This window comes from Ornithorhynchus anatinus, chromosome 1 (assembly GCF_004115215.2).
Source record: "Ornithorhynchus anatinus isolate Pmale09 chromosome 1, mOrnAna1.pri.v4, whole genome shotgun sequence".
Lineage (NCBI taxonomy): Eukaryota > Metazoa > Chordata > Mammalia > Monotremata > Ornithorhynchidae > Ornithorhynchus > Ornithorhynchus anatinus.
Window position 1 is genome coordinate 33,903,233 of NC_041728.1, and position 24,859 is coordinate 33,928,091.

The 24,859-nt window shown below is 47.7% G+C and overlaps 1 protein-coding gene across 1 annotated transcript in view; it reads right to left on the bottom strand.

Annotated features, from left to right (window-relative positions):
• The window catches only part of LOC100090298 (cytochrome c oxidase assembly protein COX16 homolog, mitochondrial), a 56,377-nt gene extending 34,400 nt beyond the window's left edge, over positions 1-21,977 (bottom strand). Inside the window, exons 1-2 of the mRNA XM_001519418.6 lie at positions 21,795-21,977; positions 14,833-14,904 (exon numbers count right to left, since the gene is read on the bottom strand). Of these exons, the coding sequence (XP_001519468.2) occupies positions 14,833-14,904; positions 21,795-21,863 (141 nt within the window). The 5' untranslated portion in view covers positions 21,864-21,977. The remainder of the gene's footprint in view (positions 1-14,832; positions 14,905-21,794) is intronic.
• Between the last annotated feature and the right edge of the window lie 2,882 nt (positions 21,978-24,859).

Genomic DNA, 24,859 nt, shown 5'->3' on the forward strand with positions numbered 1-24,859 from the left:
ATACAATATCAAACTTCTTCCCCAGGTCCTTGGCAGTGAATTTGGGTACGGCATTTCCATAAACTGTTTTCACTGGAGACCAGGGTGTCCTTCAAAGAGAAGCAGCGTGGTCTAGCTTCCTAGCAGACAGAGCCCAGACCTGGGAGTCAGAGGACCTGGGTTCTAAGCCTGGCTCTGCCACATGTCCACCACATGTCCACTGTATGACCGTGGTCAAAAGTCACTTTACGTCTCTGGACCTCAGTTTCCTCATCTGTAAAATGAGGGTGAAGACTGTGAGCCCCACAAGGGACATGGACTCTGTCTAACCTGATTAGCTTGTAGCTTGGGCAAGTCGCTTAACTTCTCTGTGCCTCAGTTACCCCATCTGTAAAGTGGGGATTAGATCCTACTCAGACTGTGAGCTCCATGTGGGACAGGGACTGTGTCCAACCTGATTAATTTGTGTCTGCACAGTGGCTGGCACAGAGTAAGCACTTAACAGGTACCAAAATTATCATTATTACTATTTTTAGAGATAATCGGGTGCAAAATGAAAAATAGATGTGATATTAAAGACACTGGATTTCCCATTTTGAGGAATTGTTTTTCTAAAATGAGTGTAAAATGCTGACTATCCTAAGGAACACATTCTGGAATGAGGATCAAGATACCTTGATTTTTTTTTTTTAATTTCCTGGTTCTCCAAACAACCTGATCAAAGTCACAGGACAGCTAGCTAGTCTCAGTTTTTACATTTAGACAATACAAAATGTAAATACTAAATGAACCAGCTGCTGATGGCTACAGGCAGGGGGGTGGAGGGAGAGGTGTTTAACCAAAACCCAGTGGGAAGGTACTAAGCACTCAAATACAAAGGGAAGCAGCTAGGCCTATTGTGTAGAGTGTGGGGTTGGGAATCAAAAGGACCTGGGTTCTAAATTCAGGCTCTGCCTCTTGTCTGCTGTGTGACCTTAGGCAAGTCACTTCACTTTTCTGGGCCTCGGTTCCCTTGCCCGTAAAATGAGGATTAAGGCTGGGGGCCCCATGTGGGACAGGGAATGTGTTCAAGCTGATTGGCTTGTATCTATCCCAGCACTAAGTACAGTGCCTGGCACAGAGTAAGCACTTAACAAATACCTCAATTACTATTATATACACCTAAGTGCTGAGGGGCTTGGGGTAGGGTGAGTATCAAAGGGCTCCTGGGATACATACCCAAATTCACAGGCAACAGAGAGGGGAGGGTGAATGGGGAAGTGAGGGCTTGGTCAGGGAAGGCCTCTTGGAGAAGATGGGATTTTAAGAAGGCCCTGAAGGTAGAAAAAATGAAGGGGAAGGGAGTTCCAAGCCAGAGGCAGGATGTGAATGAGGGATTCTCCTGACTAGGGACTGCCCTGCCTTTGAATATTCCAGGACTTTCTCCCCCCAAACACATCAGATGCTTTCTGAAACACATACACTCTAGTCTTTAATTCTACTTCTAAGGAGTATTTCCTGGCTAGAATGCCCTGAGATTGCAAGGTATTCTCTGCCATCCCCAGTGAATCAAATCAATCAATCAATGGTATTTATTAAGGCTTTACTGTGTGCTAAACACTTGGGAGAGTACAAATCAGTAGAGTTGGAAGACACCTTCCCTGCCCTCAAGGAGCTTAGAATCTATGGGAAGCAGCATAGCCTACGTGGAAAGAGCCCAAGGCCCAGAAGTCAGAGGACCTGGGTTCTAAACCCAGCTCTGCCACTTGCCTGTTGGGTGACCTTGGGCAAGTCACTTAACATCTCTGTGCCTCAGGTACTTCATCTGTAAAATGGGGATTAAGCGCATGTGTGGACAGCGACTGTATCCAACTTGAATAACTTACATCTACCCCAGTGCTTAGTAGTGTCTGACACATAGTAAGGACTTAAATATCACTTTAAAAAATGCCACAATTATTATTATTCAAAGTGGTTCTTTTATCCCTCTAACATTTGAATAAGTTAGGTTCAAATGCCCAGCCTTCTGTCTGAAAGCTTTTCGGTTTGGTCTCTTTCCCTCCCATCCTCATCCAGCAGAAGATCCAATCACTCAATCAACCAATGGTATTTATTGAGTGCTTGCTGTGTGCAGAGCATTCGTTCATTCAATCGTATTTACTGAGCACTGTGTGCAAAGCACTGTACTAAGCACTTGAGAGAGTACAGTATAAGAATATAAAAGACCCTCTAGACTCAGCTTGTGTGGGCAGGAACCTGGTTTGTTTATTGTTGTTTTGTACTCTCCCAAGTGCTTAATACAGTGCTCTGCACACCAAAAGTGCTTAATAAAAACAACTGAATGATTAAATGAATGAATGAATATCCCTTTCCCACGACGAGCTTACAGTCTGGGCAGGAGGGCGAACTTAGTCTACAGCGAAAGCAGGTGGGGAGGAGGGGCAGATCAGTCTTTGAGTGATAGAACAGCTCCAGAGGCATTCTCTCAGACCCCGGCTGGTCACTCCAGCTGGTCCAAGCCAAGGTCCTTAGACTGTTGGTTCGTTATGGGTAGGGAATGTGCCTGCTAACTCTGTTGGACTGTACTCCTCCATGAGTCCAATGCTCTGAACATGGTACGCGCTCAATAAATACCACGGATTGATTGACTGATGGAAGGCAGATAGAATAGCCCTGGCCAGACCACAGGACCTTTCCCGCCTGCCCACAGGAACTCTTTCTAACCTGATTAACTTGGAACAGGGCTTGAATAGTTGTTTAACAAATACAACTATTATTAGGACCTTTTCCCGGTCCGGACCCGGTCCCAATTACTGATCCAGGAAAGGGGCAATCTTCTGGGAGATGGCCCAGACCTGGGCATTCCCTTTCATTCATTCATGCATTCAGTTGTATTTACTGAGCACTTACTGTGTGCAGAGCACTTTACTAAATGCTTGGGAAAGTCCAATATAGTAATAAATGGACACATTCCCTGCCCACAATGAGTTTACAGTTTAGAGGGGGGTCTAGTTCTTTGAGGGTGTCTGAAAAGGTCGCCATTTGCTCTTTATGTGTCACAGGCGGGAGGGGGGCTGCTAAGTGGCCTGTTTATTTTCTTTGAGGAACCTTAGCCCCCCACCCCTCATTGCATTTCCCCAGCACCTCCTTTAGACAGAGCCCTTCCTAGCCCCTGGGAACGTACACTAGAATAATAATAATAATAATAATGTTGGTATTTGTTAAGCGCTTACTATGTGCCGAGCACTGTTCTAAGCGCTGGGGTAGACATAGGGGAATCAGGTTGTTCCACGTGGGGCTCACAGTCTTCATCCCCATTTTACAGATGAGGGAACTGAGGCCCAGAGAAGTTAAGTGACTTGCCCACAGTCACACAGCCGACAAGTGGCAGAGCTGGGATTCGAACTCATGAGCCCTGACTCCAAAGCCCACGCTCTTTCCACTGAGCCATCCAGCCCCTCCCCTCAAGGAGCTTACAATCTACGGGTAAACAAGCTGACACGATGCCTAGATGAACCCCAGAAACAAGCAGGAAAACAAGGCTACAACTGGTAACGACTAAAGAAAGCCCAAAAAAAAGCATCAACACATGAACACTGAAGTGGAATAAATACACCAGAAAGGGTGATTGGGGGATGACCTGGCCGGGGAAGAGGAGATCAGTTCCATGGCTCAGTGGAAAGAGCCCGGGCTTGGGAGTCAGAGGTCATGAGTTCGAATCCCGGCTCTGCCACTAGTCAGCTGTGTGACTGTGGGCAAGTCACAACTTCTCTGGGCCTCAGTTAACTCATCTGTAAAATGGGGATTAAGACTGTGAGCCTCACGTGGGACAACCTGATTACCCTGTATCTATCCCAGTGCTGAGAACAGTGCTCTGCACATAGTAAGCGCTTAACAAATACCAACATTATTATTATTGGAGGATTTTTTTAGTAGTAGTAATAAGAGCATTTATTAGCATTATTACGGATTTATTATTCATGAGTAGAAGCGTAGCCTAGTGGATAGAGCACGGGCCAGGGAGTCGGCAGTCGACAGCCCTCACGGGTCAGTCAGTGGTATTTATTGAGCGCTCACTGCGGGCAGAGCGCTGTACTAAGCGCTTAGGAGAAGTCAATGGAACAGACATATTCCCTGCCCATGACAAGCTGACAGTCTAGAGGGTCTTTGGTGCCATTCCTGGTGCTGAAGAGCTTCCCCTTCCCCCTAGTCCTTTCTGGCCCCCACGGTCAGAGATAAGCCCTGAACCAGAGGTTTAGGTCACAGCCCTAATCTACTGGACCCGGGGAGGACCCTGAGACCGTTCCCTCCCAGTGCTGCCGGCTGGATCCAGTTCTCGTGTTCATTGCTAGCAGAGCACTGCGCGAGTGTCCCAGGGCGGTAGAGTGTGCCCGGAGGGGAGGACGTGCTCAACGGCGCGAAAGGCAGCTGCGAAGTCGAGAAGGATTAGGGAGAGAGGAGTCTATTAGACTTGGAAAGGAAAGGAGATCCTTGAAGACCCTGGTGAGCTTGGGCTCGGTGAAGGGGGTGAGAGAAAAATGAGTTTTGACCTAAGGGCTGGGAGTCAGGAGGCCTGGATCCAAATCCCGACTCTACTGCCAACCTACTGTATGCTCTCGGGTGGGGCACATAACCTCTCTGGGCCTCGGTGTCCTCATCTGAACAATGGGGGACAAGATGGAGTGTGTGCCCTGAGATGAACATAACTTATATCTAACCTAGTGCTTAGCTCTAGTAATCATCATCATCGTCATCAAATGCCATTGAATTGTTTCCGATCCATAGCGACTCTACGGAGTATTTTCTCCAGAACGTCCTATCTTCTGCCATTAGCTTGTAGTCATTTTGGTATTATTATCTGTAGTTTTCTTGGTAAAAAAAAAAAATTATGGAAGCGGTTTACCACTGTCTTCTTCAGCGCTGTAAAAAACACTTAAGTTTCTGCCTTGGTCTTTGATCAACATTTTGATCGCTTGATCATCCGCCTTTGACTCTTTCCCAGACCACTGATGCCCAGCTCAGGCGAATCAACTTTGTCTGACATTTCGGCTTAATTTTTCCATTAGGAGTAACCCTGGAGAGACTCTCTCTCTCAATGTCCAAGCTCTAAGCTTCACTGGCATACTCAAACTCTCTTGCTACGATAAGACACTGATTCATAGGAGAGGGCTAAAGTCGGCACTTGTTGAATACCATAGTTAACGTTATGGGAGTCAGAGGTCCTGGATTCCAATCCCAGCTCAATCACTTACCTTCTGTGTGATCTTGGGCAAGTCACTTAAATTAATAATAATAATAATAATAATGTTGGTATTTGTTAAGCGCTATGTGCAGAGCACTGTTCTAAGCGCTGGGGGAGATACAGGGTAATCAGGTTGCCCCACGTTAGGCTCACAGTTAATCCCCATTTTACAGATGAGGTAACTGAGGCACAGAGAAGTTAAGTGACTTGCCCACAGTCACACAGCTGACGAGTGGCAGAGCCGGGAGTCGAACTCATGACCTCTGACTCCGAAGCCCATGCTCTTTTCCACTGAGCCACGCTGCTTCTCTGGGCCTCAGTTTCCTCATCTGTAAGATGGGGATTCAGTACTTGTTCTCTCTCTCATTTAAACTGTAAGCCCCATGTGGGACTCATGTCCGGTCTGACCTATCTTGAATCTACCCCAGTGTTTAGTACAGTGCCTGGTACATAATAGTCACTAAATAAATACCATGCTTATTATTCTACCCCCAGAAAAGCTTCCAATTATTGGACCTTCGTTCTGACAAGTTACACAATGTTCTATAGGGTTATTTACTGACAGATAATAACAATAATAATGGTATTTGTTAAGCACTTACCATGTGCCAGGCACTGTACTAAGCACTGGGGTGGGATATAAGTAAACTGGGTTGGACAAGGTCCCTGTCCCACGTGGGGCTCATAATCTTCATACCCAATTTATAGATGAGGAAACAGATACAGAGAAGTGAAGTGACTTGACCAAGGTCACACAGCAGACAAGTGGCTGAGCCAGGATTAGAACCCAAGTCCTTCTTTTTCCCAGGTCCGGGCTCTATCTACTAGACCACACTGCTTCTCTATCCACTATCGCTAGGTAGTTTCTGGCTTGAAAATAATCCCTAATGATCTCAATAGATCAGAGAACTGGATGAGCTGAAGACAGCCACCTGTATGTTGAAAATGCTCTCACTAAGAGTATTTGAATGAAAAACATCAAAATACAATAATGGAAATATCTGAAATATAACATTTTTTAAATTAAATTTCCTCAGGGTTTGAGTTTAGCCCTAATGAAGAAGAAAATAAAAAGACTGGAGGCTAGAAATTGCTTTGATTTTTTTTTAAAGCTCTAAACCCATGTCACATTCACTAGATAATATATGATTCCCCCAGATATTGCTTGAATAGAATTAGTCGTATTTATTGAGCACTTACTGTGTGCAGAGCACTGTACTAAGCACTTGGGAGAGGACAATATAACAATATAACAGCAGACACATTATCTTCCCACAATGAGATTACAGCCTAGAGGGGGAGAGAGATATTCATAGAAATGTCTATTAATTATAAGATATAAATTAAGGATATGGACATAAGTGTTGTGGTGCTGGGAGGGGGTGGTGAATAAAGGGAGCGAGTCAAGGTGACGGCAGAAGGGAATGAGAGAAGAGGAAAGGAGGACTTAGGGAAGGCCTCTTGGAGGAGATGTCCTTCAATTAGGTCAGACACAGTCCCTGTCCCACGTAGAGCTTATACACTAAAGAGGAAGAAGAACAGGTATTTTACCTCCATTTTACATTTGAGGAAACTAAGGCACTGAGAAGTCAAGTAACCTGCCCAAGGTCCTAAGTCAGGCAAATGACAGAGCCAGGATCAGAACCCAAGTCTTCCAAGTCTTTTGACTCCCACTCCTGTGTTCTTCCCACTAGGCCTCTCTGCTTCACCAATTCCTTGTGGGACATTTGGGGGAGATGGGGAATCGTGAAGAATCACAAGGAAGACAAATTTTCCCAAAGCCAAATTCAAATTTTGGGGTAAATTGTGAATTCTGAATATATAGCTCACTTTTATAATTCAAAGTCTTAGAATTCATGCTTACAGTCCTCAATTTGTAATTTAATTCACTAGTTTAATTGTTGATTTTTGGGTAGGCACACAGTTTCCCATACCCAGGAGTTGTGCTCTTGCAAAAGCCTGCATTAAGCAGAACTCATTTATACCTGTACTCACAAAGAAAAGTGTTAAGATAAACAGTACTTAATGTTTTCCCCCATGCCATTCTTAGGAGGGAAATAGAGTCAGTTCTCCTATAGCACCAGTACTGCATTCTCAGAGAATAATAATAGTAATAACAATAATGGTATTTGTAAACGCTTACTATTTGTGAAGGACTATGTCAAGCACAGAGGTAGAGACAAGATAATCAGGTCAGACACAGTCCCCGACCCACACAGGGCTCACAGTCTAAGAAGGAGGGAGACCAGGCATTTTATCCCCATTTGACAGATGAGGACACCAAGGCCCAGGCCAGTAACTTGTCCATGGTCACACAGGAAGCTGGGGCAGAGTCAGGATGAGAACCCAGGTCCTCTGTCTTTCCGATCCATGCTCTTTCCACCAGGCCAGGCTGCGTCCCAAGGAATCTCACGGTTCTAAACCCGGTTCTACCACTTATCAGCTGTGTGACTTTGGGCAAGTCACTTCACTTCCCTGTGCCTCTGTTACCTCATCTGTAAAATTGGGATTAAGACTGCGATACCATGTGGGACAACCTGATTACCGTGTAACTATCCCAGTGCTTAGAATGGTGCTTGGCACATAGTAAGCGCTTAAGACATACCATCATCATCATCAATCAATGGTATTTATTAAATGTTTACTATGTGCAGAGCACTGTACTAAGAACTTCAATCAATGGTATTTGAGTACTACTTATGTGTAGAGCACTGTACTAAGCACTTGGGAGAGCACAAGAGAATTAGCGGACACGTTCCCTGTCCTTAATGAGCTTCCAGTCTAGAGGGGAGACAGACGTTAATATAAATAATTTACAGTATATAATTTAAAGCCTACAAGAGTGTTGGGGGGTTTGGGGGTGGGGCCAATATGGAATTCATTCATTCAGTAGTATTTATTGAGCGCTTACTATGTGCAGAGCACTGTACTAAGAGCTTGGAATGTCCAGAGGTCACCTGCCCAGGGTCCGACACAGAGGGCAGGCCCACGACCAGTCCTTCTAGCAGCCTCACGCGCTGTACCGGATACGTGGGGTTGGGAAAACACTTCCCAATCCTACCCCCGTGCTCAATCCAAAATGTGTTGTGGGGAAACCCACTTGGGAGCAGAGGTGGAATTGTAAAAAAAAAAAAAAAAAACAAAAACTCACTGGGCCCAGTTCATTCAGTAACAAATACCAACATTGTTGCAGTGGAAAGAGCCTGGGCTTTGGAGTCAGAGCTCATGAGTTCGAATCCCAGCTCTGCCTCCTGTCAGCTGTGTGACTATGGGCAAGTCACTTAACTTCTCTGTGCCTCAGTTACCTCATCTGTAAAATAAGCATGAAGACTGTGAGCCCCACGTGGGACAACCTGATTCCCCTGTGTCTACCCCAGCGCTTAGAACAGTGTTCTGCACATAGTAAGCGCTTAACAAATACCAACATTATTATTATTATTATTATTTGCCATCTGCACTGCCCCCTAGTGGCCCTGTGGGGAACACGCTCTCACTCAGCTGTGCTACAGGAAGGCCTTGATGATAATAATTAATCACGATATTTGTTAAGCACTTACTATGTGCCAGGCACTGTATTTTGGCACTGGGATGGATTCAAGCAAATCGGGCTGGCCACGGTCCGTGTCCCACGTGGGACTCCCGGTCTTAATCCCCATTTTTCAGATGAGGGAACCGTGGCCCAGAGAAGTAAAGTGTCTCGCCCAAGGACACACAGCAGACAAGTGGCAGAGATGGGATCGGAAGCCATGACCTTCTGATTCCCAGGCCCCTGCTCTATCCACTACACCACGCTACATCTTTATTTGTTGCCAAACTGTACTTTCCAACCGCTTAGTACAGTGCTCTGCACACAGTAAGTGCTCGATAAATACGACTGAATGAACAATAAGACCAACAGTGAGAAGCTACTTCTATCTCGCCGCCAACCCTCTTCTCACGTCCTTCCCCCGCCCTGGAACCCCCTCTCCCTCAATATACACCAGACCATCATCCTCCCAACTTTCAAAGCATTACTAAAGTCACATCTCCTCCAAGAGGCCTTCCCGGATTAAACCCTCTTTTCCCCGGCTCCCTCTCCCTTCGGCATCGCCTACGCACTTGGATCTCTGACCCTCGGACATTTGGTATTCACCCCATTACCAACCCCACAGCGATTGTGTACTTATCTGTAAAGCACTTGTTATAAATTATTTCTATTCATGTCTGCCTCCTCATCTAGACTGTAAGATCGCTGTGGACAGGGAATGTGCCTGCCCACTCTGTTACCCGTTCTGCACATAGTAAGCGCTCAATAAATACCATCGATTGGTTGATTTTGTTGTAGAATAATAACAACTGTGATATTTGTTGAGTGCTTACTACATGCTTAGCCCTGTACTAAGCGAAGGGGTACATTCAAGAAAATCAGGTCAGACAGTCCCTGGCCTACATGGACCTCCCAGTTTCAGTAGGAGGCAGAAAAGGCATTAAATCCCCACTTTACAGATGAAGAAACCGAGGCCCAGAGAAGGTAAGTTATGCACCTTTCTTTACTCTCCAGACTCACAAATTCTACGAGAGTTCTCGGGGAACAAATTAAAATAATGAATTACTACTAACATTCATTATCCACTTGCTTTGTACTGGGGGAGACATACACGCCTGGCTAATTTTCAGCCAGTGGCATTTATCCACCGTTTACTGTGTGCACTGAAGTAAGCACTTGGGAAAGTACAATACAAAAGAGTTGGTAGACATAATCCCTGCTCACAGGCAGCTTAAAGACTTCAGGGTAAGACAGACATTCAAATCAATTACAGAGAGGGGAAATAGGAGAGTATCAGGTAAAGAGCCTATATAAGTATATAGTAATTGTGGTATTTGTTAAATACTTACTATCCAGCACTTAGAACAGTGTTTGGCACATAGTAAGCACTTAAATACCATCATCACCATTATGATTATTATCATATGCTAGGCAATCTACTAAGTGCTTAGGCAATCTACTAAGTGCCGGGGCGGATACAAGCAAATCGGGTTGGACGCAGTCCCTGTCCCATGTGGGGCTCACAGTCTCAACCCCCATTTGACAGTTGAGGGACCCGAAGCACCTTGAAGTGAAGTGACTTGCCCAAGGTCACATAGCAGACAAGTGGAGGACCCGAAATTAGAACCCATGACCTTCGGACTCCCAGGCCCGTGCTCTATCTACTATGCCATACTGCCTTCCTGCAGGCCTCTCCCTCCCCTTCTTTCTCTTTCTTTCTTTTTCCCCTCTCTCTCTGCTCTATATAAAGTATTCCTATAAGGCATAAGGTCCATATACCTATATAAGATATATAGTATATAAGTGCTGGAGCCTGAAGTGAGTATCAAAGTGCTTACGAGGTATTCAGACAAGTGCTCAGGAGCCAGAGAGGAAACGGTGGGGAGGGGGAATGTGGGCTAAGCGAAGGCCTTTTGGAGGAGATGGGTGGGATTTTACAATAACTGGGTTTCCAGAAGTAGGAAATCAGGAATAGTAAGTGCATCACAGGTTCCACCTCTGCAGCTAGGGACTCCCTGGCTGTGGGAGTCGCTCAAGGTTCAGTTCTGCGTCCCCTTCTATTCTCCATCTATACCCACTCCCTTGGAAAACTCATTCTCTCCCATGGCTTCAACTCCCACCTCTACGTGGATGATTCCCAAACTTCCATATCCAGCCCTGATCTCTCTCCCTCTCTGCAGTCTCACATTTCCTCCTGACTTCGAGACATCTCTACTTGGATATCCTGCCGACACCCAGATGTAACATGTTCAAAACAGAACCCCTTATCTTCCCACCCAAACCCTGTCCTCCCAGATTTTCCCATCCCTGTAGACAGCACCACCATCCTTCCTGTCTCACAAGCCTGTATCCTTGGCTTTATCCCTGACTCATCTCTCTCATTCAACCCACATATTCAATCTATCACTAAATCCTGTCGGTTCCACCTTCGCAACATTCATATCAAACAAAAACTTCTCACCATTGGCTTTAAAACACTCCATCACCTTGCCCCCTCCTACCTCACCTCGCTTCTCTCCTTCTACAGCCCAGCCTACACACTCCGTTCCTCTGCCGCTGCTAACCTCTTCATTGGGCCTCAATTTCGCCTATCTCGCCACCGACTCCTGGCCCACGTCCTGCCTCTGACCTGGAATGCCCTCCCTCCTCAAGTCCACCGGGCAATTACTCTCCCCGACTTCTAGGCCTTATTAAAGGCACATCTCCTCCAAGAGGCCTTCCCAGACTAAGCCCCACTTTTCCTCATGTCCCACTCCCTTCTGCATCGCCTTGACTCGCTCCCTTTGCTCTCCACCCCCCCCCCCACAGAACTTTTGTATATATCTGTAATTTTATTTATTTGTATTGAAGTCTGTTTATTTGTATTGATGCCTGTCTATCCCCTTCTAGACTGTGAGCTCGTTGTGGGCAGCGAGTGTCACTGTTTATTGCCGTATTGTACTTTCCCAAGCTCTTAGTACAGTGCTCTCCATACAGTAAGTGCTCAATAAATACGAGTGAATGAATGAATACATATGATTGATTGAATGAATGAATAAAATCCACCCTTTCGTCTCCATACAAAAGACTACCTCGTTAATTCAAGCACTTATCCTCTTCCACCTGGATCACTCTATCGGTCCCCTTGCTGACCTCCCATCCTCCTGTCTCTCTCCACTCCAGTCCACACTTCATTCTGCTTCCTGGACCATTTTTCCACAGAAGTGTTCAGTCTATGTTTCCCCCTGTGGTGAGCCCATGACAACCTGCTTTATTAGTGACCGTTTGAGATCACGCGAAGGACAAGAAGGGAGAGACTGGGGAAGGCACCGATGGGCTCTACCTGAGACAGGTGATTACTGGAGGACGGAGGGAGGGGTGGCTTTCTCTCCATGCTCTACCAATCAATGACAGCCATGGAAAGCCACAGCTGCGACGCCTAACAAAGACAAAAGGCGGTTGTTTGGAATCGCAAAGAGGCATGCAGAGAAGCACACACAGAAGACTGGCACAGGAAACATGTTGAGGGCACGCAAAAAGAAGATGAAGCAGGACTACAGCATGCAGAGGAAAGCACCTAGAGCAGGAGAGCAGCTCTGAAGAGCAGCGGAAGGCAGCAGGCCTTGGAAGCAGCAAGAAGAAACATCGGCAGAATGGGCTCCTTTGACCAGCAGACTGGTATTGAACCCTTGGTGGAGTGGAGTGAGTGAGAGTGTGTATGTATCACTCCCTTGCACCTTGGTAAAACTAAGTAAAAAAACTTTCTACAGTAACCTCGGTGATCAGAGGTGTGGTTTGACTTTACTAGGGGTCTCTGAGGCTTCCCTGGTCCAGGAAGGTCCTGGTTGGTACGAACCAGAGGCTCGTGACACCCCCGTCAAGAACTTCCAATGGTTGCCCATCCATCTCAGTTTCAAAAAGAAACTCCTTACCATCAGCTTTAAAGCACTCAATCCCCTTACCCCCTCCTACCTCACCTCACTACTCTCCTACTACAAATCCAGCCCACACGCTTCACTCCTCTCATGCTAATTTTCTCACTGTGCCTCAATCTCATCTATAACAATAATAATAATAATGTTGGTATTTGTTAAGTGCTTACTATGTGCAGAGCACTGTTCTAAGTGCTGGGATAGATACAGGGTAATCAGGTTGTCCCACACCAGGCTCACAGTCTTAATCCCCATTTTACAGATGAGGTAACTGAGGCACAGAGAAGTGAAGTGACTTGCCCACAGTCACACAGCTGACAAGCGGCGGAGCCGGGATTCAAACCCATGACCTCTGACTCCCAAGCCTGGGCTCTTTCCACTGAGCCACGCTTGCTTCTCTATCTCGCCACCGACCTCTCACCCACGCCCCGCCTCTGGCCTGGAACGCCCTCCCTCTTCATTTCCGACAGACAATCGCTTTCCCCACCTTTGAAGACTTATTGAAGGCCCATCTCCTGAGAGGCCTTCCCTAAGCCTTCATTTCCTCTTCTCCAACTTCCTTCTGCGTTGCCCTGATCTGCTCCCTTTAGTCACCCCTCCCTCAGCCCTACAGCACATATCCATAATTGATTTACTTATATTAATGTCTGTCTTTCCCGCTAGACTGTGAGCTCATAGTGGACAGGGAAAGTGTCTATCAACTCTGATTGTACCCTCCCAAGTGCTTAATATAGGGTTCTGCACACAGTAGGTGCTTAATACATTGATTGATTGATTTGATGGTGCTAGTGCAATTAACAGAATCCCTCAATAGAATTGCTCTATCAGCTTCAGCTTTCCAACAGATTATGAGAACTAATTCTACAGACCCCTGACCACCACACTGCCTTTTCTACCTCTCCCCCTTAATTCCCTTCTGTGTCGCCCTGACTTGCTCCCTTCATTCATTCCCCCACCAACCCCGTCCATATCTGTCATTTATTTATTTCTATTAGTGCCTGTCTCCCTCTCTAGACTGTAAATTCGTTGTGGACAGGGAATGTGTCTGCTTATTGTTCTATTGTACTCTCCCAAATGCTTGGTACAGTGCTCCGCACACAGTAAGCACTCTATAAATATGATTGAAAGAATGAATGAATGAATGAACTCTGGCCAGGTCTAAGAAAGGCTCCTAAAAAGCCAATTCAGAAACACTTTTGTGAGCCCACTCAACAAAAACGTAAATGAAACCAAAATTATAACACATTCAACTAGGAATGAATTTGGAATTTACTGCAAATTAAATACTTGGGGACATTATGGTCATTCTATTAAGAGGCAATTCAAAAGAAGAATCTCTTTATTAAATAATCTCTAGAATTAAATGTCAAAACTTAGCCTTTTCCTATTTTTCCACTCCCTTCTCCATCACCCTGACTTGCTCCCTTTATTCATCCCCGATCCCAGCCCCACGCAACACTTATGAACCTGCCTGAAATTTATTCTCTTCTGTGGACTGTGTCCAACCTGATTAACTTATATCTACCCCAGCACTTAGAACAGTGTTTGGCACATAGTAAAGGCCTAATGAGTACCATAATTATTATTTCTTCATCGGTGCAACAGAGACTCAATATCAGTTCTTCTCCCCTTTAGGCTGTGAAACACGGACTGTGTGTGAATTGATGGCCTTGTATAGATCCCAGGGCTTAGGACAGTGCTTGGCAGAGAGTAAGCGTTTAGCAAATACCACAATTATTTTTATTATTATTTTTAATGGTATTTGTTCAGCACTTTCTATGTGCCAGGCACTGACTGAAGCACTAGGGGAGATACAAGTTTGTCAGGTGAGAAACAGTCCCTATCCCGCAGGAACTCACAGTCTTAATACCGATATTACAGATGGGGTAAATGAAGACCAGAGTAGTGAAATGACTTGTCCAAGGTCACACAGCAGACAGGTGGCAGAGCCAGAATTAGAACTTAGAGCCTTCTGACTCCCAGGCCCATGTTCTCTGCTGCTGCTTCTTATTATTCTTATTATTTTATCATACTGAATCAGGGCTACTGCCTATGACACTGTGAAAGAACACATGATTCTGGGATTGTTTTCAAAGAATCGGGTATTTGTTTTGACCCATGCAGACACAGATAAGATTGACAATACCATTCTTCCTCAAATACTGTTGTCTTCCAGCTGAGAAAACCGCTCTTACCTTACATTTCACGGCATCGTATCGGATTTGAGAAAATTCCCGGAGCCCAAAGGAACCTCCGACAATGAGTACCTGAAATATTTAGGAAAAAGAAAAAAAATTCCATTGGAATAGCAGAATCCAACTGGGGATTTCTCTGCCTAATGTCTGAGAATCTGCATCCGGGATATGCACTGGAAGATTTCATAGGACATGAAAAGAGAAGGGTGGGTCTGAGTCTGAACTAAAAGTCTTGTCCACATTTTTCACTTGTGATTGCGATTTCACAAGTAGCAAGGCCTAGTGGAAGGAGACCATGCCTGGGAGTCAGAGGACCTGAGTTCTAATTCTGATTCTGCCACACTGTCACTTCACCTCAAATGTTAAATGGAGATTCGATACCTGTTCTCTCTCCTATTTATTCATTCATTCATTCAATCATATTTATTGAGTGCTTACTTGTGCAGAGCACTGTACTAAGCACTTGAAATGTACAATTCGGCAACAGATAGAGGAAATCCCTGTCCAACAATGGGCTCAGAATCTAAAAGGGGGAGACAGACAACAAAACAAAACAAGTAGTCAGGCATTAATACCATCAAAATGGAGAAATAGAATGATAGGTATATATACATCATTAATAAAATAGAGTAATAAATAATATTCATTCAATAGTATTTATTGAGCGCTTACTATGTGCAGAGCACCGTATTAAGTGCTTGGAATGTACAATTCGGCAATAGATAGAGACAATCCCTGCCCAATGACACGCTCCCAGTCTAATCGGGGGAGACAGACAGACAAATCCAAATATATCCAAATAGACACAAGTGCTGTGGGGAGGGGAAGGGAGTAGAGTCAAGGGAGGGAGTGGGGGGAATGGGGAGGGGACAAGGGGCAGAGGGAAAGGGAGTGCTCAGTCTGGGAAGGCCTCCTGGAGGAGGGAGGTTCACAGGAGGGTTTTGAAGAGGGGAAGAGAGTTAGTTGGGGGGATGTGAAGAAGTAGGGCATTCCAGGACAGCAGGAGGACATGAGCCAGGGGTCGACGGCGGGACAGGAGCGAACGAGGCCCAGTGAGGAGGTGAGCAGCAGAGGAGCAGAGTGTGTGGGCTGGGCTGGAGGAGGAGGCAAGGGGATGGAGAGCTTTGAATAATAATAATAATAATGATAATAATAATAATGTTGGTATTTGTTAAGCGCTTACTATATGCAGAGCACTGTTCTAAACGCTGGGGGAGATACAGGGTCATCAGGTTGTCCCACGTGAGGCTCACAGTTAATCCCCATTTTACAGATGAGGTAACAGGCACAGAGAAGTTAAGTGACTTGCCCACAGTCACAGAGCTGACAAGTGGCAGAGCCAGGAGTCGAACCCATGACCTCTGACTCCGAAACCCAAGCTCTTTCCACTGAGCCACGCTGCTTCCCACTTTGAAGCCAAGAGTGAGGAGTTTTTTCTTCATACGAAGGTGGATAGGCAACCACTGGAGGTTTTTGAGGAGGGGAGTGACATGCCCAGACTGTTTCTGTAGAAAGATAATCAGGGCAGCGGAGTGAAGTATAGACTGGAGCAGGGAGAGACAGGAGGATGGGAGATGAGAGAGGAGACTGATGCAATAATCCAGTCAGGATATTAGGAGAGCTTGTAGGAAAGGGCGGATCTTGACGACATTGTGAAGGGGAGACCGGCAGGTTTTGGGGACACATTGGATGTGTGGGGTGAATGAGAGAGCAGAGTCAAGGATGACACCAACGTTGTGGGCTTGTGAGATGGAAAGACTGGTCGTGCCATCCACAGTGACGGGAAAGTCAGGGAGAGGACAGAGTTTGAGAGGGAAGATAAGGAGCTCAGTCTTGGACCTGTTGAGTTTTAGGGAGCAGGCGGACATCCAGATGGAGATGTCCTGGAGGCAGGAGGAGATGTGAGCCTGGAGGGAGGCAGAGAGAACAGGGGAGTTGTCGATTTGGGTATCATCCCCGTAGAGAAGATCGTTGAAGCCACGGGAGCGAATGAGTTCACCAGAGGAGTGAGTGTAGATGGAGACAGAAGGGGACCAAGAACTGACCCTTGAGGAACCCCTACAGTTAGTGGACGGGAGGGGGAGGAGCCCGTGAAGGAGAGCGAGAATGAATGGCCAGAAAGATAAGAGGAGAACCAGGAGAGGACAGAAGCCGTGAAGCCAAGGTGAGATAAGGTGTAGAGGGGAAGGGGATGGTCCACAGTGTCAAAGGCAGCTGAGAGGCCGAGGAGGATTAGGATAGAGTAGGAGCAATTGGATTTCACAAGAAGGAGGTCACTGGTGACCTTAGAGAGGGCAGTTTCTGTGGAGTGGAGGGGACAGAAGCTAGATTGGAGGGGGTCCGGGAGAGATTCGGAGGAGAGGAATTTGAGACAGCGGTGTAGATGACTCGCTCCAGGAGTTTGAAAAGGAAGGGTAGGAGGGGGATGGGGCGATAACCGGAGGGGGGAGTGGGGTCAACAGAGGGGTTTTTTTAGGATGGGAAAAATGCGGGCATGTTTGAAGGCAGAGGGGAAGAAGCCGTGGGAAAGTGTGATTCTGAGAGGGGGGCGTTGCTTGGTACACATCATTTTATAACTCGCTACCAGAAAACCCAGGTTTAGGCTGGGTTATATTTTTCCATCTCTCAGTCTCTGCTGCATTTTCTTTTGTAACCAAAAACATCTCTTCCCTTTCTGCACGTTTCAGAGCCCCAACAAATTCACCTGTGGAGTTCATTCATTCAGTTGTATGTATTGAGCACTTATTGGGTGCACAGCACTCTACTAAGCACTTGGAAAGTACAATACAGTAGTAAAGAGAGACCATTTCTGCCCACAGCGGGCTTGCGGTCTATATTTAACAGATTCACTTACACTCAGAAGGAATCTGGGGAAATGATTCTGGGAAGGAAGAGGAAGAAAAGGGACTAAGAACACAAGGAATAGATCGACTAAGGCATCCAAACCAGCCTCTGTTTCTAAAAGTAACCCCAAAGTGAAAAGGTGAATTATTAACCTCTGTTTCTAAAAGTAACCCCAAAGTGAAAAGGTGAATTATTAACCTCTGTTTCTAAAAGAAACCCCATAATGGAAAGGTGGGCCTGTGAGACAGAGCACCTAGGTTCTAATCTCGGCTATGCCACTTGCCTGCTGTGTGACCTTGGGCAAGTCACTTCATTTGGCCTCAGTTCCCTGAGCTGTAAAATGGGAATTTATGACTGAGCCTTACATGAGACGGGGCTGTGACCGACTACCCCGGCACTTAGTACTGTCCCTGGTGCTTAATAATAATAATTATGGTACTTGTTAAGGGCTTATTATGTGCCCACCCTGTTCTAAGCACTGGGGTAGATACAAGTTGGTCAGGTTAGACACTGTCCCTGTCCCACGTGGGGCTCACATTCTTAATCTCCATTTTCCAGATGAGGTAACTCAGGCCCAGAGAAGGGAAGTGACTTGCCCAAGGTGACACAGCAGACATGGGGCAGAGCCGGGATTAGAACCCACGACCGTCTGACTGACTCCCAAACCTGTGCTCGATCTACTAAGCTACAGCTGCTTCTCCAAGAACATTTGTTAAGCGCACAGTAAGCGCTTAACAAGAACCATTAGATACCATTGTCATAGTTAGGGATTCTTCTTAACAAATACACACGGGTGATTGAGAAAAATGAACTCAGTCTTCCTTGAGCCTTCTAACTTCCCATCTGCTCAGAGGGGATAACCAGGGAGAGAGAAAAGGTGGGAGTCAGAAGGAGAGAAGGCACCCTGATAGAGGGAAGCACAAGGGAATTTGGGAGAGAGAAGGAATTTAAGCGGAGAAGGGATAGTACTCAAAACCATCATCTCCCCTTTCAGGAATCCTACAGCTCTCCAACTTTTTAGAGTTTTTGGTCTTCTTTTGTTTTTAAAATGGTGTTTCTTAAGTGCTTACTATGTGCCAGACAACATTCCAAGCGCTGGAGCAATATAAGTCAGACGCAATCCTTGTCCCACATGGGCCTCACAGTCTAAGTAGGAGAGAAAACAGGTAGCATGGCCTAGCGGATAGAACACTGTGAGTCAGAAGGACCTGGGTTCTAATCCTGGCTCCTTGGATTCTCTGGAGGGCTTTAAAGGAGTGGGACCTAATGGAAAAAGCGCAGGCCTAGGAGTCAGAAGACTTGGGTTCCAATCCCACCTCTGCCACTTGTCGCCTGTGTGACCTTGGGTAAGTCACTTTTTTCAGGCATGAGGAGGTTCTTATGAGGAAGAAGTCCAACGGTGCGATGAAAGGGAGAACTTCCTGATTCTAACGGGGATAAAACACTGATGTGGTGCAAGGAAGGAGGTCTGGAAATCTCCAGGCTTCCAGATCTTTCCCAAAACACCGGCTTGTACGATTTGAACACTTGCCTTCCGTGAAGGCAGACTACTGGACTAGGGCCGGACATCCTTCCAAGGGTTTTTTTAGTCTCCTGGTTCTATTACCAGTCAAGGGACTCACAGCAGCCTCCACCGCTGTGCCCACATTTCAATTTTTGAGCATGACATCACCATCGATTTATTTGCATGAACTTATCAGATTAGGTGGAGTACATTTTGGCCACTTTGCCACATTCTTGGTTGTGATTGGAATCAAAAGGCAGGAAATCATGCCTTGGCCCATGAGCAGAGATTGCCAAAGGGGGCATTTATTATTATCATCATCGTCATCATTATTGTATTTTGTAAGTGCTTACTACAAAGCAGGGCACTTTATTATTATTACTATTATTATTATTGTATTTAAGTGCTTACTATGAATCAGAGCACAATATTATTAGTAGTATGGAATTTGTTAAGTGCTTATTACAAATCAGGGCACTTTATTATTATTATTATGGCATTTGTTAAGTGCTTTCTACGAATCAGGGCTCTTTTTAATTTTTATTATTATTGTTATTGTTATTATATATGTTAAGTGCTTACTATGAGGCATGCACTGTTCTAAGCACAGGGGTAGATACAAAGTTAATCAGGTTGGACATAATCCCTGTCTCACATGGAGCTCGCAATCTAAGTAAGAAGAAGGACAGGCACTGAATCCTCATTTTAGAGATGAGGAAACTGAGGCCCAGAGAAGTGAAATTACTTGCCCAAGGTCACACGGAAGGCAACTGGCAGAGCTGGGATTACAACCCAGGTCCTGTGACTCCCAGGCCCGTGGTCTATCCACCAGGCCACACAGCTTGTGAACTAGCAGTCACAGGTGAAAAACATTAACAAGACTTTTCAATCGGTCTGATCCAACCTTGCCTTTTGAAGTCCTTCGAATCCTTCTGGTGCATGTCACGGACCCAGATTCTCGGGCGTTAGGTGGAGAAACGAGGCCCAGAGAAGTGAAGTAACTTGCCTAAAGTCCCCAGCGGACAAGTGGCGGAACCGGAGTTAGAACCCAGGTCCCTCTGACTAACTCCCAGGCCCATGCTCTATCCACGAGGCCACGTTTGGCATTATTTAGTAATTGTGGTATTTGTTAAGTGTTTACCATGTGCCAGACACGGTACCAGGCGCAGGGTTGGAAATAAGCAAATTGGGTTGGACACAGTCCCTGTCCCACATAGGGCTCGCTGTCTCAATCTCCATTTTCAGATGAGGGGAGTGAGGCCCAGAGAAGTAAAATGACTTGCCCAAGGTCAACCAGCAGACAAGTCGGGGGGCAAGGATCAGAACCCAGGTCCTTCTGACTCCCAGGACCGTGTTCTAACCACTACACCATGACACCGGGGCTCTCTCTTGGGACCACGACATTCCACCAGACCTATTTCTCCCAAGGGGCTTCTCAAGGAAACAAAGGCAAGAGCTCGAATTCTGCCAAAGCCTTTGGCTTCTATTTTTATTCCCCAACTTTCTCCCCGTGCCTTGGAAATTTACCTGCAGGATTTGATCTGGCCAGCTTCACACCCCTCACAGGAAGAACAACTAGCCCCTGTTGGCCTATTCCGGCACTAGTTCATAAAAGTCCAAATGAAGGAGCTGGAATAAGCCAGTCAATGGGAGCCAAGGAAAGGGGGCACATTATGCTGGCGTTCAAGAAATCGAGCATTCCACACCTGGGTCTTCGTTATTACCCCATTAGTTCAGCTGTGACTCCAGCCCGGTAACTGAAGCTTATGAAAAGAATCATAAAAAAGATTATCGGGTGGTTCAGCGGAAAGAGCCCGGGCTTGGGAGTCAGAGGTCATGGGTTTGAATCCCGGCTCTGCCGCTTGTCAGCTGTGTGACTTTTCCATGCCTCAGTTCCCTCATCTGTAAAATGGGGTTGAAGACTGGGAGCCTCACGTGGGACAGCCTGATTACCCTGTATCTGCCCCAGCGCTTAGAACAGTGCTCTGCACGTAGTAAGCACTTAACAAATACCAATATTATTATTATGATGTCGGCTGGGGGGTCAGCTCCTTATGGGCGGGGACGGGTCTCCTAATTCCCTTGCATGGTCCTCTCCCAAGTGCTCAGAACAGCGCTTTGCACATAGTAGGCGCTCAGTGATCTGCAGTTTGTTTCAACTTCTGCCTCCCCCGCCCCAGCCCGGGATCTACTCCCGGCTCCGCCACTTGCCCCCTGTGTGACCTCGGGCAAGTCACTTCCCTTCTCTGGGCCTCCTTCCCTTGTCGGCTGCGTGACCGTGGGCAAGTCACTTCACTTCTCCGGGCCTCAGTTCCCTCATCTGTAAAAATGGGGATGAAGACTGTGAGCCTCCCGTGGGACCACCTGATGACCCTGTATCTATCCCTGCGCTTAGACGGGCTCCGCAAGTCGTAAGCGCTTAACGAATACCAGCATTATTATCTGTAAAAACGGCGTTGGAGCTGTGAGCCCCATAGGGGACAAGGACCGCGTCGGACCCGATCGGCCGGTACCCAGCCCAGCGCTCAGTACCGGGTGCGACAGCCGGCGAAGGCCGAGGGCGGTAGGTCCGCCCCCCCGGCTGTGGCCCCGGCCGGCCGTGCCCGTCACTCACCATCATGGGCAGCCCGTAGCGCAGCGTCTTGTTGCGGCGCAGCGCCCGCAGCAGCCCGGCCGGCGGCATGGCGCTGCTCCCACCTCCCTCCCGGCCCGGCCCGGCCCGGCGCGGAGCCCGAGGGACTTCCGCCAGCCTCGGTCGCTCCGCTCCGCTCCGCTCCGGCCCCGAAAACGGCCCGCCCGGCAACTCGAGCCCGACGCAACGTCCTTCCGACGCGGCGCACGCTCGGGACGCGGGGGCGGCCACGGGGCGGAGCTGCCAGCCAGCCAGCCAGCCAGCCAGCCAGCCAGCCAGCCAGCCAGGCGGGCTGGTGGGCTGGCTGGCTGGCTGTTAGGCAGGCAGGCAGGCAGGCAGTCAGTCAGTCAGTCAGTCTGTCAGTCAGACAGACAGGCTGTCAGGCAGGCAATCAGGCAGGCAGTCAGGCAGGCAGTCTTGTCAGTAAGGTTGTCAGTCAGTCAGTCTGTCAGGCAGGCAGTCAGTCTGTCAGACAGGCTGTCAGTCAGGCAGGCAGGCTGTCAGGCAGGCAGGCAGGCAGTCTGTCAGACAGGCTGTCAGGCAGACAGACAGACAGACAGGCTGTCAGTCAGGCAGGAAATCAGGCAGTCAGGCAGGCAGTCAGACAGGCAGTCTTGTCAGTCAGTCTGTCAGTCAGTCTGTCAGTCAGGCAGACAGACAGTCAGTCAGTCAGTCAGTCAGTCTGTCAGACAGGCTGTCAGGCAGGCAGTCAGGCAGGCAGTCAGACAGGCTGTCAGGCAGGCAGTCAGACAGGCTGTCAGGCAGGCAGGCAGTCAGGCTGTCAGGCAGGCTGTCAGTCAGGCTGTCAGGCAGGCAGGGGCGGGCCCAGCCGGGACAGCACCGGGCCGGCAGCAGCGGGCCGTCGGCATGAGAAAGGCATTTGCTCAGCGCTCACTCCGTGCCCTAAGCCCCCGGAGAGACCCAAGGCCGTGGGGCGGTCGGTCCCATGCGGGGCCCCCGGCCTTCCTCCCCATTCGACGGATGAGGTCGCTGAGGCCCAGAGGACTGGAGGGACCCACCCAAAGTCACCCAGCCCACCAGCAGCGGAGCGCTGGAATCGAACCTACCCCCTCTGAGACCTACCCCCTCTGACTCCCAACCCTGGGCTCATGCCGCTTCGATCAGAGTTGGGGCATTGGTTAAGTGGTCATGGGTTCAAATCCCCGCTCTGCCACTTGTCAGCTGTGTGACTGTGAGCAAGTCACTTCACTTCTCTGTGCCCCAGTGACCTCAACTGCAAAATGGGGATGAAGACTGTGAGCCTCATGTGGGACAACTTCATTCCCCTGTATCTACCCCAGCACTTAGAACAGTGCTCTGCACATACTAAGCGCTTAACAAATACCAACATTTATTTATTTTTATTTTTACTAGGCCCCGGGCACTGTACTAAGCGCTGGGGCGGATCCCGGCAAATCGGGTTGGACGCAGCCCCCGCTCCCCGTCTCCATCCCTATTTGACAGCCAAGGGCCCGGAGGCCCAGAGAAGTGAAGTGATTTCTCCAAGGTCACACATACGGCAGACAAGCGGCGGAGCGGGGATTAGAACCCACAACCTTCTGACTGCCGGGCCCACCCTCTATCCACTTCAACGCACTGGTGGCTATCGTGTGCTTACTATGTGCTGAGCCCCGTCCCACCACCTGTCTGCTCTGTGACCTCGGGCAAGTCGCTTGGCTTCTCTGGGCCTCGGCTCCCTCCCTCATCTGTAAAATGGGAGTTCAATAGCCGTTCTCCCTCCTACTTGGACAGTGAGCCCCATGTTGGACAGGGACCGCGTCCCACCAGATTGACTTTAATCTTTGACTGTGAGCTTGTTACGGGCAAGGGACGTGTCTACTGATTCTGTTGTATTGTATTCTCCCTAGCACTGAGTACAGTGCTCTTTACGCAGTAAGCACTCAATAAATACCAATTGATGATAGTACACACTAAATAAATATGATTTTAAAAACTCCCCCTGAATCAATCAATAGCATCTATTGAATGCTCACTTAGAAAAAATTAGTAGAACCGATAGTACTTACTAAGGGCTGGCTGTGTTCAGAGTATGGGCTCGGTACTAGGAAAGATACATATGAGAATTAAACAAGCTCACTCTCCCTCGAGGGCATTCAAAGCAGTGCTGCCTAGTGGAGAGGACATGGGCCTGGGAGTCAGAAGGACCTGGGTTCTAATCCCGGCTCTGCCACTTATCTGCTGGGTGATCTCAGGTAAGTCACTTCACTTTTCTGTGCCCCAGTTTCCTCACCAGTAAAAGGGAGATTAAGACTGTCAGCCCCACGTGGGACGTGGATTGTATCCAACCTTGTATCTACCCCAGTGGTTAGCATAGTGCCCGGCACATAGTAAGTGCATAACACGTACCATTAAAAGAAAAACAAAACCCGATGATCTCACCAACTACCTTGCTGGTGTAATTGAAACCATCAGATGTGAAAACCAAGAGACTCCCTACCTTCCCTTCAGTTCTTTCTCCTGCTCCTTTTTAAAAAAATTATAATTGTGATGATTGTGATCTTTGTTAAGCACCTACTGTGTGCCAGTCACTGTACTAAGCGCTGAGGTAGATACAAGTAATTGAGTTGGACACGATCCCTGTCCCACAGAGGGTTTACGGTCTTAATCCCATTTTATAGATGAGGTAACTGAGGCCCAGAGAAGCGAAGTGACTTGTCCAAGGTCACACAGCAAGCAATCACTGTGTGCAGAGCCCTGAAATAAGCACCTGGGAGAACACAATACAGTTAATAATAATTGTGGTATTTGCTAAGCACTTGCTATGTGCCGGGCACTGTATTAAGCACTCAGGTGGATACAAGCGAATCGGGTTGGACACAGTCCCTATCCCGCATGGGGCTCACAGTCTCAATCACCATTTTCCAGATGAGGTGACTGAGGCATGGAGAAGTGAAGTGACATGCGCAAGGCCACACGGCGGGCAAGTGGCGGAGGCAGGATTAGAACCCATGATTCCCAGGCCTGTGCTTTCTCCACTATGCCATGCTGCTCCCTTTTCAAGGAGCTTACGGAGTACTCACCTAATT